Source organism: Brettanomyces nanus, chromosome 1, assembly GCF_011074865.1.
Source record: "Brettanomyces nanus chromosome 1, complete sequence".
Taxonomy (NCBI): Eukaryota; Fungi; Ascomycota; class Pichiomycetes; order Pichiales; family Pichiaceae; genus Brettanomyces; species Brettanomyces nanus.
This window is the reverse complement of record NC_052374.1, coordinates 451,516-467,457: the sequence shown is the minus strand read 5'-3', so window position 1 is coordinate 467,457 and position 15,942 is coordinate 451,516. Positions and strand designations below refer to the sequence as shown.

Genomic DNA, 15,942 nt, shown 5'->3' with positions numbered 1-15,942 from the left:
ATTATTGTTAGGAGAGGGGGGGGGTATTCAAGGCGGTGCATTCCAAGCTAGATAAATAAACGACATTTTCTTTCGGATTTTTTGTTTACATGTATACTAAAGAGGAAATTGAATTACTGGATACGTCACCATTGGTTTCCAGTCAAGTCCTCGTAGGCTTCGATATATTTTTCACTCGTTTTCTTCAAGATGTCTTCAGGCATGGTAACATTCTGCTTACCATTCAAGCCTTTGGCTGTGAGCCAGTCTCTGAGAAATTGCTTATCGTACGATTTCTGGGATCTTCCTGATTCATAGTCTTTGGCACTCCAGAATCTTGAAGAGTCCGGTGTGAGAACCTCATCGGCCAAAATAATATCACCATTTTCACCATGAGCGAATTCAAATTTGGTATCTGCTAAGATGATTCCCCTGGTTTTGGCGTAATCTCTGGCCTTCGTGTAGAGTTGCACGGCCTTCTGACCGACCTTCTCGGCCAAGTTCCCGCCTATCAACCTAGCTGCCTTTTCAGGAGAGATATTCTCATCATGAGATCCAAGATCAGCTTTAGTAGAAGGGGTGAAGATAGGATGTGGAAAAGGATCTGACTCTTTAAGTCCTTTTGGTGCAGGTAATCCGTGGACAGTACCAGATTTTTTGTATTCTTTCCAAGCACTTCCCGTTATGTAACCTCTGACGATCACTTCCAACGGAATCATATCAAGTTTTTTGACCAATAAGCTTCTTTTAGCAAGTTGGTCTCTGTATTTAGGCTGCGAGAGCTCCTTGGGCAATTTGGCCAAGATCTCCTTATCATCAGAGGCGATTAGATGGTTCTCAATCTCCTCTTTGAGGAAATCAAACCAGAATATGGAGAGCTGTGTAAGAATCTTTCCCTTGTCCTGGATGCCGTTATTCATAATAACATCGTATGCAGATATCCTGTCCGTGGCCACAAATAAAAGGCTGTCGTCATTGACTTGGTATATGTCTCTGACTTTCCCCTTAGCCACAAGAGGGAGAATACTGTCCAATTCTGTAGATGCAAGCGGCATTGTTGAGTGATAAATAATGAAGAAGAAATGAAGTCTGGAGGAAACAAATACACCACCACCACATCTACTATCGCACACTCCTATAAACCCACCTAATTTAATTTCCGCGAATTGCACTGAATCGGTTTTCTGACTTCTTTAAATCCGAAAACTGAAATTTTTTTTAATTAACAAGGGACTCATGCATATTGTTATAACAAGCTGAAATGGATGATTATGATTACAGTCCACCCGAATCGTTTGGAAATCATTACGGAGCCGACGATAAGAGTGGGAAAAAGCGGAAGCTATATTTTTCCAGCGATGCGAAAACCGATGATGATGACCAGTATACGCCTCCTCATGGGTCTTACCATAGTACCTCGATCGAGTTGTTTCCAGGATTGTCGATTGATTTGGGTGATAAAACTGAGAGAAATGAGGATGAAATCCCTGAAGAAGAGTCGATACTCTCTAAGCAGAGTTCTGTTCAACAGGCTATCGCTGAAACAGCTAATTTAGATGAAGATGTAGATCTTACAGAGAAAAATGTCTCGATTCAAGGAACAAACATCATACTTGAATCCGATGAAGACATCCAAAAGTGGGTCCAAGAAAGGCGTAAGAATTGGCCTACGAGCAGACGAATCAAAGAGAAGCAGAAGCAGAGAACTGAAGAAATGAGAATACTAGCTGCCAGTTCGGCTGATTCTGCTGATTCTGCCAATTCCTTGCAATATTCCTCTGGTGCCTCCTCAAACAGGAGAATTTGCAGATATTGGCAGTCAACGGGTCGCTGCAGAAATGGATCCAAATGTAAGTTTCTTCATGAAGTTCGCTGTAACAATGGAGTCAGGCACCTTCCTAATCATAAGATCAAGATTATTCATGGAGTCCCAGTTCAAATTCCTCAAAGGTTCTCACCAATGGTCAACAAAGGAAAGTCTCTAACAAGTCTTCTGATGGAAAGTGATCATCTCAAGGATGAGAATCTCAAATTGCTAGACGTGTTTGAAAATATTGTTAAATCTGGTCTCATCAAAACAGACTGGGACTCGTTAAAGAGGAAACTTCAACTAGACAAAAAGTGCTAACTTTTCTATATCAAATGTTAATGATTAATGCATCTATAATTACTGTATTATTTACATTCCTCTAAATGTGTTTTTGCTGGCCTTTCTTCTGCCTTCGTATACCTGCTTCTTCTTTCCGTGTAGTTCCTGTTTGTCCTCTTCATTATGACCACCATGTTTTTTCCTATGCGAAGAAAACGTAATCTCAGCAGCTCCAGATGGTGCCTTGTGAATCCTCACCTTCTCTTGGCTCTCCTTGACCTTCTGGTTCTTCTTTCTTTGTAACTCCACCTGCTTTCCGAAGGAAACTGTCTTGCTCTGACCAGACTTACCATTCTCGTTCACATCCACGGTCTTCAATGTAGCTAAGAATTTCCGTTTCTCCCCTTCTTCATGTTTCTTCTGCTTCTTCCTCTTAATAAGTCTTTGTCTAATCTTTTCTGCCCTTGCTTCCTTGGCAATGTTCTTCGTTTCTATCTCTTCTTCTTCTTCTTTCTCGGATTCACTTTCACTATCTGACTCTTTCGCTTCTTGTTCTTCTTCCTCCTCTTCCTCGAGTCTTTCCTCGTCAGACTCTTCAGCGGCAGTAAGTGGCTTCACCTCTCCTGTACCATTTTTATTCGAAGAAGAGTTAATCTGTTGATAATCAAAGTTGTCCGTATCAATTTGGAATGCAGGATCTTCAAATATCTCCTTGAAACGATCGTCATTAACCACGTTCTCCGCAACATCGGATCCAAATTTCTTCTCCAAGTGACCGACAAAGTCCTTGTTGACCTTCACCTTCGTGTTTGTTACAGCTCCAGCAGTTCTTGTTCTGGATTCTCTTGCCTGCTCGATTCTCTTCTTGATTTCGTTTTCTCTTTCGTACTCCATGGCAGTAGGATTTGCAATCAAGTTCACCTTATCATAAAGCTCTGTGTTGATGAAGTAACCATGCATATAAGCCTTAAGAACTTTGGTGCCGACAAGATGCTCGATACTAAGTTTCTTAACATCTTGTTTCGTAATAAACCGATAGTTAGAATAAACGGTGTTAGAAGGTTTCTCCTCCAATTCTTCAGTGATATTGTCCAAAAATGAGCACCACTTAGGTGAGGGTCCCAACTCTGGAATATAATATGTGTGCATGGATATCGATTCTGTTGCCATGAAGAACATACCAGATTTAGGAACGTATTCAACATCGTTTATATTTACACTGGGCTCCATGGCCGCAAATGGTTTACCACTATGACAATTCCACACCTTGGCAATTTTCTTGTCTGAAGTCATGATCAAATTGTTGTTGTCCTCGGTACCAGTATTGTCAAGCCATATGATCTTCTTTATATCAAAGCCGTAACCCTGGTCCTTCGTAAGCAATGGAAGCGATGTTCTCATATCATAAAGCATTGTCATACCATTTGAGGTACCGCAAGCAAAATTCAATCCATCATTTCTAAACTTAACGCAACTCACTTCACCTTGAGACCCACTCCCATCATTAATGACTACTTTGATCACTCTCTGCTTAGCTCTAGGGTCCCAGAACTCCACAGTTCCATCCTCAAGTCCAGCACCAATAAGCCCATGAACTGAATTTATATCGATACTGTTCACACCGGTATCATTTTCCACTTCGAACGGTCTCATAAATCTTCCTTGTTCCAAATTTAGTCTATAGATCTCGTTTCCCGAGGCTCCCACATACAAGTCACATGACACATCATTGTACCTCAAACATCTTCCGAATTTCGGTATCCTGGTTTTGTAGTATCTGCCACCATTCACCTGAAATTCAAGTGAACGATCATTTTGCAAGTGAATCGATTTGGTCCAGTCATCACTGAGTATAGCGAAGTCCACGTTCTCTGCATCAGTGTGTCTAGAAAACTTGATAGCCAAATTAGAGAATTCGTAAACATGGATCTGAGGCTTATATGTTCCCGTTGCCATGGCATATTGACCATCTTTAGTGACTTTGATCTTATTAGAAGCCTCACTAAATTCGAAATCTTGGATCAACTCCACACGATTCTGGTAATCGACGTCATACTTAAGAGCTCTTTTCCTTTTTCTGGCCATCCAATCAGGAAGCGATCTTGAAATATTAGTACCAGACACTTGGTATACTGAAACACCATTGGCGTTGGTGGATTTTAGCATAGTTAGAATGGATGCAGTGTAAGCAGTATTTGATGAAAGTGTACAGGATCGAAGTTCAATATTCAGTCCTACTTTATCCAATTTTTTTTTTCACTCAGATGAAAATTTTAAAATTTGAATTCTATGAGGCAGTGCAAACGGTTGGACTGCTCGGGAAGCTTTAGTTTGTTAGCAGTTTGTCTCTGCTGGAAGGAAGTCTGGTTTTCACAATAAAATAATCATCAACAATATCAATAGATCAACTAAAGTCATTAAACACTATGGATCTCACCAAATTATATGACCATGAGTCACCTCCAAAGACGGAGACAGCGTCTCCTGTTTCAGCGGCTGTACCTGAAGTTAAGACGAAGAGAACATCCAAAGAGTACAAATTTCTCTTTTATTTTCTTCTACAGAAGTTCGAAAATGCAGACTGGAAGTCAAAGAAGTTGAAAGATGATCAGGATCATTGTGAAAAGCTCGTTAAGTTTCTTCAGCTTCGAAACTTTATGCTAGTGGATTTGTTGAAGTATATTGATCAGAACGAGGAATTAAGTCCTTTATCTCCTCTTAGTAGGAGACGCGAAGCTGAGATACTTAAGAGGATAGTAAATTCAAGGCAGGAGTTGGCTTCTGTGCTCAAGCCGTTGATGGAATTGCCTGACAATGAGTCTTTGAAGGATCCTGCAGTGCTGAAGAAGTCAGTTGAGAGTCTGCATTTACGTGACGAGTTGAACCATGAGTTATATATGTTAGAGAGCAATTCCATGCCTGACATGTATTTGGATTCTGATTACAATGATCTTTTCGACAGGGTTAAACGAAATCGGTTCTACGTTCATGATACTTTGAGATATGCGGATCCTAAGAGAAAGATGACGGATCTTGATGACTTGGAGACTGAAGTGGAGCCTCAAAGAAGAAAAAGAAGGTCTGCTTTAAAAAAGGAAAAGGAGACCATATCGGAGGACCTTGCTACTGCTGCCGGCACTTCTGGTGTAACATCTTTGCATTCTCAATCCCCTGAAGCTGCCCATAGCGTTGTGTTGAAGTTCACTAATAAGCAGAAGTTGAATGATGTTATGGAAAGTTCGATGCTCAACGAGGAAAGCTTGCAGGAGAAAGAGGAGGACAAACCATTGCAATCCCAGCAAATTTCTCCCTAGCTGAATCTTATCTACTGTTAATATAGAATAACATTCTAATAAAATTTTGTATTATGAATCGTCACGAATTACAGGAACAGTCCTCTTCACTTTTCTCTTCTTCGGCTTCTTTCTCGTCACTGTAACTTTGTCGTTTTTGCCTGCAGCGGTTGGTGCAGAAGGTGCAACAACCGAGGTATGCGAGGATGTCTTCTCGAACTCTTTTCTCAGCTCTTCCACCTCTTGCTCGATCTCGTATGACTCGAATCCAACACTCTCAGGAGTCGACTCTGGCTCGGCATGAAGGTCCACCTTCTCTAAATTTGACGAGTCGACCATGAATTTACTCTGCTTAGGTCTCTTTTTCGATCCTGCAGTCTCGGGCACTGCGATGTTAATGCGAGCATCGTTAATCCCGCTGTCTTCCTCTTCCAAAACAAGCACCTTCTCCCTTCTAATTTTCCTTGGCTTTGTATTCTTTTTAGCCGTCCTGACATCGATCTTTGCCGGTTGATCCGGCCCAATTGTCAGTTCCTTTCCCTCTGTAATATAATATGGATCGTCCTTCATTCTTTCTTCTCTCTCTTTTCTTCTGTGATCTTCCTCAATAGCCTCCTTTTCATCATTAACGGAGGCATCGCTGCCTAACGACTCATCTCTATAAGACTCATCCGTGACAATCCCACCTTCTTCATCACTCTCCTCCTCTTCCTCTATAATGTCTTCTAATTGGGCGTCTTCTTGCTGGATCTTCTCTAATAAATAAGCAAACTGCGACATCGCTTCTTCGTCTACGGCACTCGATAAATCTAAGTCCGATGGAACTAAGATGCGCTGCTGCATAGTCTTCGAAATAGGTTTGATCTGTGCAATTTCAAACATTTGATTGTAACCTTCAGTAAGAAATTTAGGGGTCTCAGCTGAAGTAGAATCACCCATCTTCTCCATGTCCGTAGAAATAGCATCCAAAGCAAGTTTGAGCATCTCTATAAATGAAACAGCTCTCTCCTGAGCTTCAAAGTTAGTACAAGTACGGAACTTCTCCAGCCATTCAATCACATTCTCACATAGTTGAGACGCTGATTCAAAGTCAGTCCTGCTCCAGTAAATACCAAGAATATTACAGTATTTGCTGAACAGCTTGGCCACAGTTTCTGTATATTTGGCCACCGTGGTATTGGACTCGTCCTCAGCTAGTCTCATCAAAATATCCTGTTTAGAGATCTCTGAGATAATGAATGGAATTGTGAGCTTCTGTGAATCGTCATCCTCTTCATTTTCCTCTTCCTCCTTCCCACTATCCGAAAAGGTCCAGTAATCCTCATAGTATTCGCCAATGATCCAAATGCATCTTGACAACCCTTGACGGAACATTAATAATTCCTCATCCGTTTTCACGGGGAAAATGCATAGCTCCAAGCATGTCTCGATCAGGTATGGTCTAATGCTTGGGACTCGTATACTCATGTCTATGAATTGCTCAGTGACTATCTCATCCACTTTAGATATCTCGTTTTCTGTATTCAACTTGATGATATCTCTAAGAACGCCCATATACCAATGGAAGTTTGGAATATTGTTGTAATTATCTAGACAACAAACTTCAAGAATCTTTTCTATGACTCGAAACTTGTAGGTATTAGACACAACAACAGGTTGCTGTATTTCGGTGAGGAATAAGTTCTCTCTATCCTCCTCTGAAATGTTATTGATGTCTTTCAATCTTTTCTGTTGTTCACTGTACGGAATAAGCTGAAGAAGAAGTCTTGTCACGATAGTGATGATATTCTTTTCTGACACTAGATAGTTAACTATCTCAAGAGATGTCTCTCTGATGGTCAAATCGACATCATAAAGACATGAAAGTAAGATTTTGTCGTGCTTTTTTATTAGTTCTTTGTGGATTCGGCAGGTTTTAATGAATGCCAAAAGGCAAACGTATTTTAGGTTCTGGTCGTCGCTTTTAAAGAATCCCAAAAGCTTGTTGACAATCAGCTCTGCCACCTTGACATCTTCTTCTCCAAGCATATTACCGTTAAGAATGGCATTGATGCACTCGTACACCAACGAAAGCGCATCGGTGGTACACATGAGATCCACAATCTCTGGTAGCAGTTTATGCTTTAATCTAGGCTCCACAAGGGATAACGAGGAGAACAACTTCAACAAACGGATGCACATCCAGTTATTATTTGTATCCTTCATCAATCCGTACAATTTTGGAGTCAATTCTATGTAGTTTTTAGGGTTTGCATGTGCTAACTCACAGATGACGTTGACGGTGGCAGATACTACAGAGTTGTCAGTATCGTCCAACTTGTCCACTAATTGATCAAAATACATCCTTAGCGCCTCCGGATACTTTAGAGACACCTTGTACATCGCCAATACTGCCCGCTTCCTTATTAAAGGCTTCGAGTGATTTAGCATCTTAGCCAAATCATCGCATATATCATGGGCCAACTCAGTCGTTACTATGGAGGCTATGCAGCCAATTGCCAACCCACATTCGACGGAATGGGATGAATTGAGGTCCTTTTTTAGTTGATTGGTCATAAGCATCAACGCGTCGTCATTGTTTTGTCTTTGCATGATCTGAATGGCAGCCAAGTACCCAATCCTCTTGTGTTGAAACTTTGAAGACGAGAGAACCTCAAGGATATAGAATGAGCACCAGCTCATATCAAAGCCGTACATTTCCAAGTAGGTAAGTTTCAAGATGGCCATTGACTTTTGTTCGATATCAGAAGTCTTCAATTCGTTCTTACATTCTTGGATGGAACTGTCTAGGAATGCTGCCAATTTCTCAGGATTATTACCATTGGCTCTAATTCCTTTGATAAGATCCTCCAAACTTTTGTCAAAGTTAATGCCAAACGGCCGCAATCGAGCTATCATTTGCGAGGTCGACATTATTCGATTTGGCGAATCTGCAGATGATAAGAATAACCTGTCTAGAACACACTAGGTGCAGATACAGTGGTGTTTAGAGTGAGGAAAAACTGAACCACAGGAAAGATGAAATGAATATATACATCATTACACCACCTCTTTCAGATTAGGATAGGATATCTTGATCAAACCATCACTTCTTATCTGGAATAGGAGTTGTTTCTGATAATAGTATTCTTTTCATTCCATCAATAGTAATGCCTTCAGAGTTTGCTAGACAATCAAATCCGTCAATAGACGGATTTCAATTCATGGTTCAATCTGATACTGAGTCGTCCATAGATACGTCTGCCGGCACCAGTTATACAAGCAACGATGAGGACGAAAATCCCAATCCATTGGAAGAACGGGCCCATCATTCAGATAACGAAGCAGGGGGTATGATTCCAAGTGCATCCCGGTTTAATGCCGTCGATTATCTCATCAACTCGTTATATAATTCATTAGATTCAGTGGAACTTGATCAATCGTTGGTGCAGCAGTCTCAAATATCTGGAGAAATGAATAATACAGCCAATGAAATCTCAAAAACGATCAAGGAGTTGAAGCAATCTTTGCAGGAGCATATAGAAAAGTATGAGAAGCTAAAGAAGAGAATAATCCCTGAAATTATAGCCAATCTCAATCAGAGCTCCAAGATATCCAAGAAATTGGCTGTTAAGATGAAGACACAGTATCCAGTTGAGTACTCCAAGAGTAAGGATAAGGTTCTTAATAGGCTAACTGATGAAGAGCAAGATTTATACATTTAATGAATATGCACAGAGATGAATTTGTGTAAAGCTTCAGATATGTGATAATAATAATTTTAATAAAATACTAAACAAAAAATTCTCTTGAGGCCAGATAGGCTTTCTTGCTGAGCCTCTAAAGTATCTATGTAAAGGCTTTTAATTCATACTCAAGCTAGCCTTACATAACAACTACAGAACTATATTCGGTAAATATCAATCAATAAAATTTTAATACAACACTGCTAATGCCTTTTTTGGCTGTAAATGGGTCAATGGTCTAGTGGTATGATTCCTGCTTTGGGAGCAGGAGGCCCTGGGTTCAATTCCCAGTTGACCCCGTTTATTTTTTGGTTTAACTTTTTTTGTCTGATCACAATTTAACGTGAAAGTTAGAAGGTTGAAAGACCATCGTTTGGAAAATAAGAGATAGATACAATCAGGAGATCCACAGTGAAACGGAGATAGAGGATCACCGCCACGGTGATTCTGGATCTTTGGAACTCCGAGATCCGAGATACATTTTTATGAATTTTGAATTATTTTTCATGCACATCATCTATTCGGGTGATGCTAACCCATTGTTTCTTTATAAGAAGGTTTATCTCTCTGAATATAATAGGGACTTGATGAACGCTGACGAAGATAACTGCAATGACTGTGACAGCACGTACTCCTAGATTGATTATAGTCCGACACGGACAGACAGAATGGTCGAAATCTGGCCAATATACGTCTTATACAGATCTTCCATTGACTGACTATGGCGTTCACCAAATGCGAGCAACAGGCCGGATGTTGGTTGGATATGGTGTGACCAATTTGGTTAAGCCAGCTGAATTGAAGGTGATCATTAGTTCACCTAGGAAAAGAGCTCTTCAGACCCGCGATTTGCTTTTAGAGGCTCTTCCAGTTTCTCAGAAGATGGGCATTCGTATGGAGGTCGACGAGGACGTTAGAGAATGGGAATACGGAAATTATGAAGGAATGCTCACGGAAGATATCAAGGCGGAGAGAAAGAAGAAGGGCTTAAAGGGCCAGGACGATTGGACCATTTGGGAATTTGGCTGCGAGAACGGAGAGACTGCTGATAACGTCACTGAGCGTGTTGATAGACTCATCGCCAAGATTAGACGATACCATAAAAAGGCATTGGACAATAATGAGTTTTGTGACATCATGGTGATTGGTCACGGTCATATTTTAAGATGTTTGGCTGCCAGATGGGTTGGCAAATCGATAAACACAAACCCTCAATTCATGCTAGATGCGGGTGGCGTTGGTGTGTTGAGCTATCAGCACCATAACATTGATGAACCTGCCATCTACTTAACTGGGGCATTTTTAGTTCCCGTTGAGGAAGAAGGAGAGAGTTTATGAGATGAGATTATAATTAATATTAGAACTAAATAGAGATCATTTCTTCAGCTCACTCAATAGCTCTGATTGCTCAAACGAGAGGGCTCTACTGTGACCTCTCAGCATTCCAGTGGTAAAATTCCTGCCAACTTTCCGGTTCTTGTGTAAAATGTTTCGTTCGTCTCTTTTGAGAGACTGATAGCGAGTGTTAATAGGGGAGGGCTCTGATGCGTTGTTTGTAGAAAGCGAAGATGGTATCTGCTGCGAGGGTTGTAATTGCGATGTCAAGGCAGAGCCTTCTGAACTATGAATAAGAGGTGTTAAATCTCCTTTAGATATCTGCAATGTCTTGCTGTCGATTGTGTTCATCTGGTTCTGGATTTCATCGATAGTATTGCTGAGAGAGTAGTTGAACATGTTATTTGAGTTGTAATCCTCATTTGCATTTGCAGACGTGTCGACAGCGTTATTAGAACTCGTTTTAGTTTTAATATGCAAACCATTTCTCTGCTTGGAAGGAGATATCAGCTTTAGAGGCGATAATTTATCAGCCGCAGCCTTACCGAACTGACTGAACATCGAATAAGACCTATAAACATCTGCTTGAAGTGATTGTGATGAATTTGCGTGTTTCACTACCTTGTGAGGGCTCTGAGAGCTGGACTTGTCCCGGCCGCGTATACTCATCAGGAGATTCAAACCAGAAGATATGCTGGTGTCAACGGCCGGATCGCCAATATCGCCTTCATTATGGCCAATATCTGCATCTGCGATTCCGTCATGGTTGTTCACAAAGGACGAGGAATCACGAATGGAGCCAAAAGACACATACTCAGGCATTTCTTTTGTCACTTCACCTTGGTTTGTAGGACTAGTTTGACGAAAGCTCCCACTACCACACGTTATAGATTTTCTATGTGAACAAGACGAGGCACGACTGAGTGAGGCTTCATCAGAGATTCGGGTGTTACCGGGAGTGTGGAATGTATCCATCGATTTCTTGAAAAAACCAGAAACTTTGCGTCCAGCCGAGTGCAAATTTTCAGTTGTCGACTTGATTAAAGGCGTGAAGAACTCGTTAGCATTAGAAAGAGAACGAGGTGCAGAAGATACAGGCAAACTAGCAGATGGTGTCAGATTTTGAGCCAAACCATTACTCGTAACGGTGCTCTGACCATCACCATACATAGACGGTGTTTCATGAGGAGTTGTAAGTTGCTGAATGGAGGTGAATTCCGGATCTTCCATATCTTGATCAATGTTGATCGTGGAAGGAGCAGCTGAACTACCTCCTATACTTCCGTATATAGAAGTTGTCGAGCCTAAAAGAGGACTGGCAGTACCGGCATGCGATCTAGTACCAGTACCAGTATGAATGCCACTAATATGTTCATTCCCACCACTGAGAAGAAACACACCGTATATCACCATGGAAGTGCCAAGAAAAATCCAAACCTCTGTTGAGCCTTGAATGACTACCCACTGCTGGTAGAATATGAGCCCATTCGCTATGCTGATTATATTATAGATGCAGAATACCAACGGGTACAGCACTGCAGTGGATACATTTCTTAAACCCTGGTTGAGGAAGTATAATTGTGCGAGACAGAGAAGGAGGAAGACCCCCACAATACCGTATATAACGGGGCTGTTCAACGTGCTTAGTCTGTGCTTGTAGAAGGTATCCACTAAAATATCCAAACTAGATTTAGCCAAAAGCAACGAGTGTGCGGATAGAATTCCGGAAACGCATCCATAGAGAGCACCCTGATACTTGCATAGCAATTCATCAGAATATCCAAAGCAGATTCTGCCAGTGTTAGAGATCGCTGATTGCAGAAATGATGGCAAAGAGACAGAGCTCAGCGAGGGTAACGAGACTTTCCAAGAAGAATGTGTGGACTCAGCGTCATGTGATTCAACATTATTATCAGCGAGGACAATCCAAATCAATATGACGACCACAATAAACAAGTTTAAGAGTGCCCAGACAATGAATGCATGCTGCTTGAGGAGCTGAACAAATGTATGTAAGTTTGTATCTGGCTCTGTCACTTGACCACCAAAAAATGCAATGAAGAAAGCTCCGATACTCACAAGGATGGTGCCAAAAAGTGAGTTCAGAGTGAAAGGTTCATGGAGTATTAGAGAATGGAATATGGTATTAAAAACGAGTCCTGTAGATTGTAGAGGGGAAAGGACAATCAAGGGAAGGTTGGCCAGTTGAATGGTAGAACCAAAGACGTTAGCAAATATGAAAAGAAAAAAGCCGATGTGCCAAAGAGATCGTCTATAGGGAGATATTGAAGGACCCTTGAAATTTTCCAGGGTCTGAGACAGAAGATGAGCTTTTCTTTGCAATATGAGACCAATTGATTGGCATGCAGACGATACCACTGCAGCAGTGCAGCCAACAACAATATTTAACTCAGATGCCTGAATTTGCACGTAGCTGCTGAACACCGATATCATAATAAACGGAAATCCAGCATAAGTGGGAGGAAGAAGATCAGCGTGGAAAGATGAGGTCTCAGAGCTGGCTTTATCAACTCTTCAGCCTCACAGCCATTGGAATACGATGCACCCGTGCACCAGTGAATTTAGAGACGAAAGAAGAAGATGATAATTAGAAAAAAAAATGTTGGCAATTATGACCATTACCAAAAGAGGAAAAACATCAACAAAGACAATCTAATTTAGATAGGAAACTGCAAAAAAAAAAAGAAGTTTAGTATAAGGAGCTAAAGAATACATCCAAATAGTATTGAAGTTACACAATTGTTGGTCTTTTTCGGTTCTTTAGAATTCATTCTCCATTTTTGAGCGGGCGAGCATGATGAGTCTTGAAACGTGTCTAGAAGACATTATTTCTCGAATACATTCGTCAGATCCACTTATATTGCATAAAGGACTTGAGCAGATAGATAAGCTATTATATGATTTCTGTGCTCTGGCCAATTCAAACAGCCCCAAAAAGTCGAAAAGAAACAATGTGAAATATACACGACATCGATATTCGCATTCATCTACATCATCTGCAGCGTCATTGTCAGGATCAGCGATCAGCTCTTTGAACGAGCCATCGTTGGACTCGCCAGGAGCATCGTCTTCGTCAAGCTCATCTTCACCTTCACCTTCACCATTGACTTCACCGGAACCATCATCACTGGCCACTGCTGAGGATAAACACAATAATAAAAGATGGAGAGTTCCTGGAAAGAACGATCCCGTCTTTGGAGAATATATAAAATTGCAGGACAACTTTCAGTACAACATAGTGTCCCAACTATTGGGAGTACTTCAGAGCATCCTGAGATCGAATATGAACGAATGTTTGGTCGCAAATATATCGTTGCTTCTGAAAAGCCTTCAAGGATGCCTATTAATACATCCCGGATCGAGGAAAGAGTTTCAACGAGAGTACAATGTTAGGCTACTATTGGATATATTAAAGCCGCAGATGGACAATAACATATTAATTAGCTGTGTACCTGTTTTAGTGAGTTGTATGGTACGAAATGTGAAAAGCATTCGGCTATTTGAGAAGTTGCAGGGACCTCTGATTGTATGCAGTCTTTTAAAGGCCAAAGCAGAAGAAGAACAACAACAACAGAAAGCGGAAAAGGACAATTCATGCAAAGAAGTTCAGGTTAAAGTATTGGAGTTTTTATTCTTTTATTTGATTCCCGAGTCGCATACGACAGAGAACGCCGGAAGTCACAAAACAGGAGGTATAATGGGTAAAGATGGAATTTTAAGACGTAGCATGGAAAGTAAAGAGGAGATCTTGAACGATTATTTAAACAGGGAGGTTACTCAAAGTTTGGTCACCGAGCTTTTGGAGAGTAGACCATTTGGTAGGATGAACATGGAGTGGTAATCAGTGTGTAATAATAAAACGAGTGCATCATGTGACATATTATCACATGTATTCCGACTGGTGTCCCTTATCCGTTCTCGGAGTTTGGAGTTTGAAAGTTTTTTATGACAGGAGTAACGTATAGGGACGGATTAGGGTCAGAAGTAATCCAGTACAAGGAACAGAACTAAAAGAGAACCAAAGGAGAACTGTACAAAAATGGAAGAGGAACTGAGGAGGAATTGAACAACTCGAAGATAAATCCAACTCAACCTCCTTACCTTTCTACTATGAATCATCGCATCCCTGATCGGGAAAGCTTCGAGAGTGAAAAAAAAATTAAGTTGAAGGCCGACACGCAATGCAGCCCAAAAGAGTAGATATAAATTCGTCTCCGAGAATTTTCACAATAGGAAGGCATTCTTAAGTAAGTGAATCGTCTACTTATCCGATAAATTTTGCCCAGTCATTACCTTCCTTATCACAGTCGATATGTTTTCCCAAATTTCTAGAAGAGCGTTTGTTCCCTTTGTTCAGACATCTTCTCAATTGAGCAGAAGAGCAATGGCTACCACAATCCGCGAACCATCACTAACAAAGAAGTATGGAGGAGTTTTTACAGTGACGTTAATTCCTGGTGACGGTATTGGTAAGGAGATCACGGACTCTGTCAAGACCATATTTAAGGCGGAGAATGTTCCTGTTGCATTTGAGACTATCGAGATGTCTGGCTTGAGCGCCAAAGACAGCACCAACACTCAACAGCAGATCGATGAGGCCGTTCGTTCTTTGAAGAGAAACAAAGTTGGTTTAAAAGGTATTACGTACACTCCTACGGATCAGTTCCACAAGTCGTTGAACGTTGCCCTTAGAAAAGAGCTGGATATTTACGCGTCCTTGGTTCTCATCAAGAACATTCCAGGTGTTCCAAGTAAGATGCATGATGTGGACTTTGTTCTGGTGAGAGAAAATACCGAAGGCGAATACTCTGGTTTGGAACATCAGTCTGTTCCGGGTGTTGTTGAGTCATTGAAGATCATGACCCAGTACAAGACGGAAAGAATTGCACGGTTTGCCTTTGATTTTGCAAAGAGAAACAACCGTAAGATGGTTACCGCTATTCACAAGGCCAACATTATGAAACTGGGTGATGGCCTATTTAGAAGAATCGTTAAAGAGGTGGGTGCTGCTGAGTACCCGGACATTAAGGTCAACGATCTGATTGTTGACAATGCTTCTATGCAGGCAGTGTCGCGTCCTCAGCAGTTTGACGTTATGGTGACTCCAAACATGTACGGTGCTATTTTGTCTAATATTGGTGCTGCCTTAATAGGTGGTCCCGGCTTGGTTCCCGGCGCTAACTTTGGTCGCGACTATGCTGTGTTTGAACCTGGTTGCAGACATGTCGGATTGGATATCAAGGGTAAGAACGAGGCGAACCCAACTGCCATGATTCTCTCTGCAACCATGATGCTTAGACATCTTGGCTTGGCTAAGGAAGCTGACAGAATTAGTAAGGCTACCCATTCTGTCTTGTCTAGAGGAAAGACTACCACAAGAGATATCGGTGGCTCTGCTTCCACCACCGAATTTACCAAGGCTATTATTGATAAATTGAGTACTATGTAAGGGTATAGAATTACCGTGTTATATTACCACTCTGTTGTAGCAGGTTGTAGT

The 15,942-nt window shown here is 41.2% G+C and overlaps 9 protein-coding genes and 1 non-coding gene across 10 annotated transcripts; 6 read left to right on the top strand and 4 right to left on the bottom strand.

Moving 5' to 3' along the window:
- Positions 1-125: 125 nt before the first annotated feature.
- ADE1_1 (Bifunctional purine biosynthetic protein ade1) lies at positions 126-1,034 on the bottom strand (the record flags this gene model as incomplete). The annotated part of the gene is made up of 1 exon (XM_038920562.1): positions 126-1,034. The coding sequence occupies one exon, from the start codon at positions 1,032-1,034 to the stop codon at positions 126-128; it is 909 nt and encodes a 302-aa protein (XP_038776490.1).
- A 206-nt stretch (positions 1,035-1,240) lies between these two features.
- FOA43_000228 (uncharacterized protein) lies at positions 1,241-2,107 on the top strand (the record flags this gene model as incomplete). Its single annotated transcript, XM_038920561.1, has 1 exon — positions 1,241-2,107. One exon carries the CDS (start codon positions 1,241-1,243, stop codon positions 2,105-2,107), a length of 867 nt encoding a protein of 288 aa, XP_038776489.1.
- Positions 2,108-2,158: 51 nt separating this feature from the next.
- FOA43_000227 (uncharacterized protein) lies at positions 2,159-4,234 on the bottom strand (the record flags this gene model as incomplete). Its single annotated transcript, XM_038920560.1, has 1 exon — positions 2,159-4,234. The coding sequence occupies one exon, from the start codon at positions 4,232-4,234 to the stop codon at positions 2,159-2,161; it is 2,076 nt and encodes a 691-aa protein (XP_038776488.1).
- A 260-nt stretch (positions 4,235-4,494) lies between these two features.
- On the top strand, positions 4,495-5,382 carry FOA43_000226 (uncharacterized protein; the record flags this gene model as incomplete). Its single annotated transcript, XM_038920559.1, has 1 exon — positions 4,495-5,382. One exon carries the CDS (start codon positions 4,495-4,497, stop codon positions 5,380-5,382), a length of 888 nt encoding a protein of 295 aa, XP_038776487.1.
- Positions 5,383-5,433: 51 nt separating this feature from the next.
- FOA43_000225 (uncharacterized protein) lies at positions 5,434-8,274 on the bottom strand (the record flags this gene model as incomplete). Its single annotated transcript, XM_038920558.1, has 1 exon — positions 5,434-8,274. One exon carries the CDS (start codon positions 8,272-8,274, stop codon positions 5,434-5,436), a length of 2,841 nt encoding a protein of 946 aa, XP_038776486.1.
- Positions 8,275-8,510: 236 nt separating this feature from the next.
- On the top strand, positions 8,511-9,065 carry FOA43_000224 (uncharacterized protein; the record flags this gene model as incomplete). The annotated part of the gene is made up of 1 exon (XM_038920557.1): positions 8,511-9,065. One exon carries the CDS (start codon positions 8,511-8,513, stop codon positions 9,063-9,065), a length of 555 nt encoding a protein of 184 aa, XP_038776485.1.
- A 248-nt stretch (positions 9,066-9,313) lies between these two features.
- FOA43_000223 lies at positions 9,314-9,385 on the top strand. The gene has a single exon. It is a non-coding gene; the product is annotated as a tRNA-Pro (tRNA).
- Positions 9,386-9,698: 313 nt separating this feature from the next.
- FOA43_000222 (uncharacterized protein) lies at positions 9,699-10,424 on the top strand (the record flags this gene model as incomplete). The annotated part of the gene is made up of 1 exon (XM_038920556.1): positions 9,699-10,424. The coding sequence occupies one exon, from the start codon at positions 9,699-9,701 to the stop codon at positions 10,422-10,424; it is 726 nt and encodes a 241-aa protein (XP_038776484.1).
- A 36-nt stretch (positions 10,425-10,460) lies between these two features.
- Positions 10,461-14,038, bottom strand: FOA43_000221 (uncharacterized protein; the record flags this gene model as incomplete). The annotated part of the gene is made up of 3 exons (XM_038920555.1): positions 10,461-11,878; positions 13,409-13,579; positions 14,032-14,038. The coding sequence occupies 3 exons, from the start codon at positions 14,036-14,038 to the stop codon at positions 10,461-10,463; spliced, it is 1,596 nt and encodes a 531-aa protein (XP_038776483.1).
- Positions 14,039-14,754: 716 nt separating this feature from the next.
- On the top strand, positions 14,755-15,891 carry IDH1 (isocitrate dehydrogenase (NAD(+)) idh1; the record flags this gene model as incomplete). Its single annotated transcript, XM_038920554.1, has 1 exon — positions 14,755-15,891. The coding sequence occupies one exon, from the start codon at positions 14,755-14,757 to the stop codon at positions 15,889-15,891; it is 1,137 nt and encodes a 378-aa protein (XP_038776482.1).
- Between the last annotated feature and the right edge of the window lie 51 nt (positions 15,892-15,942).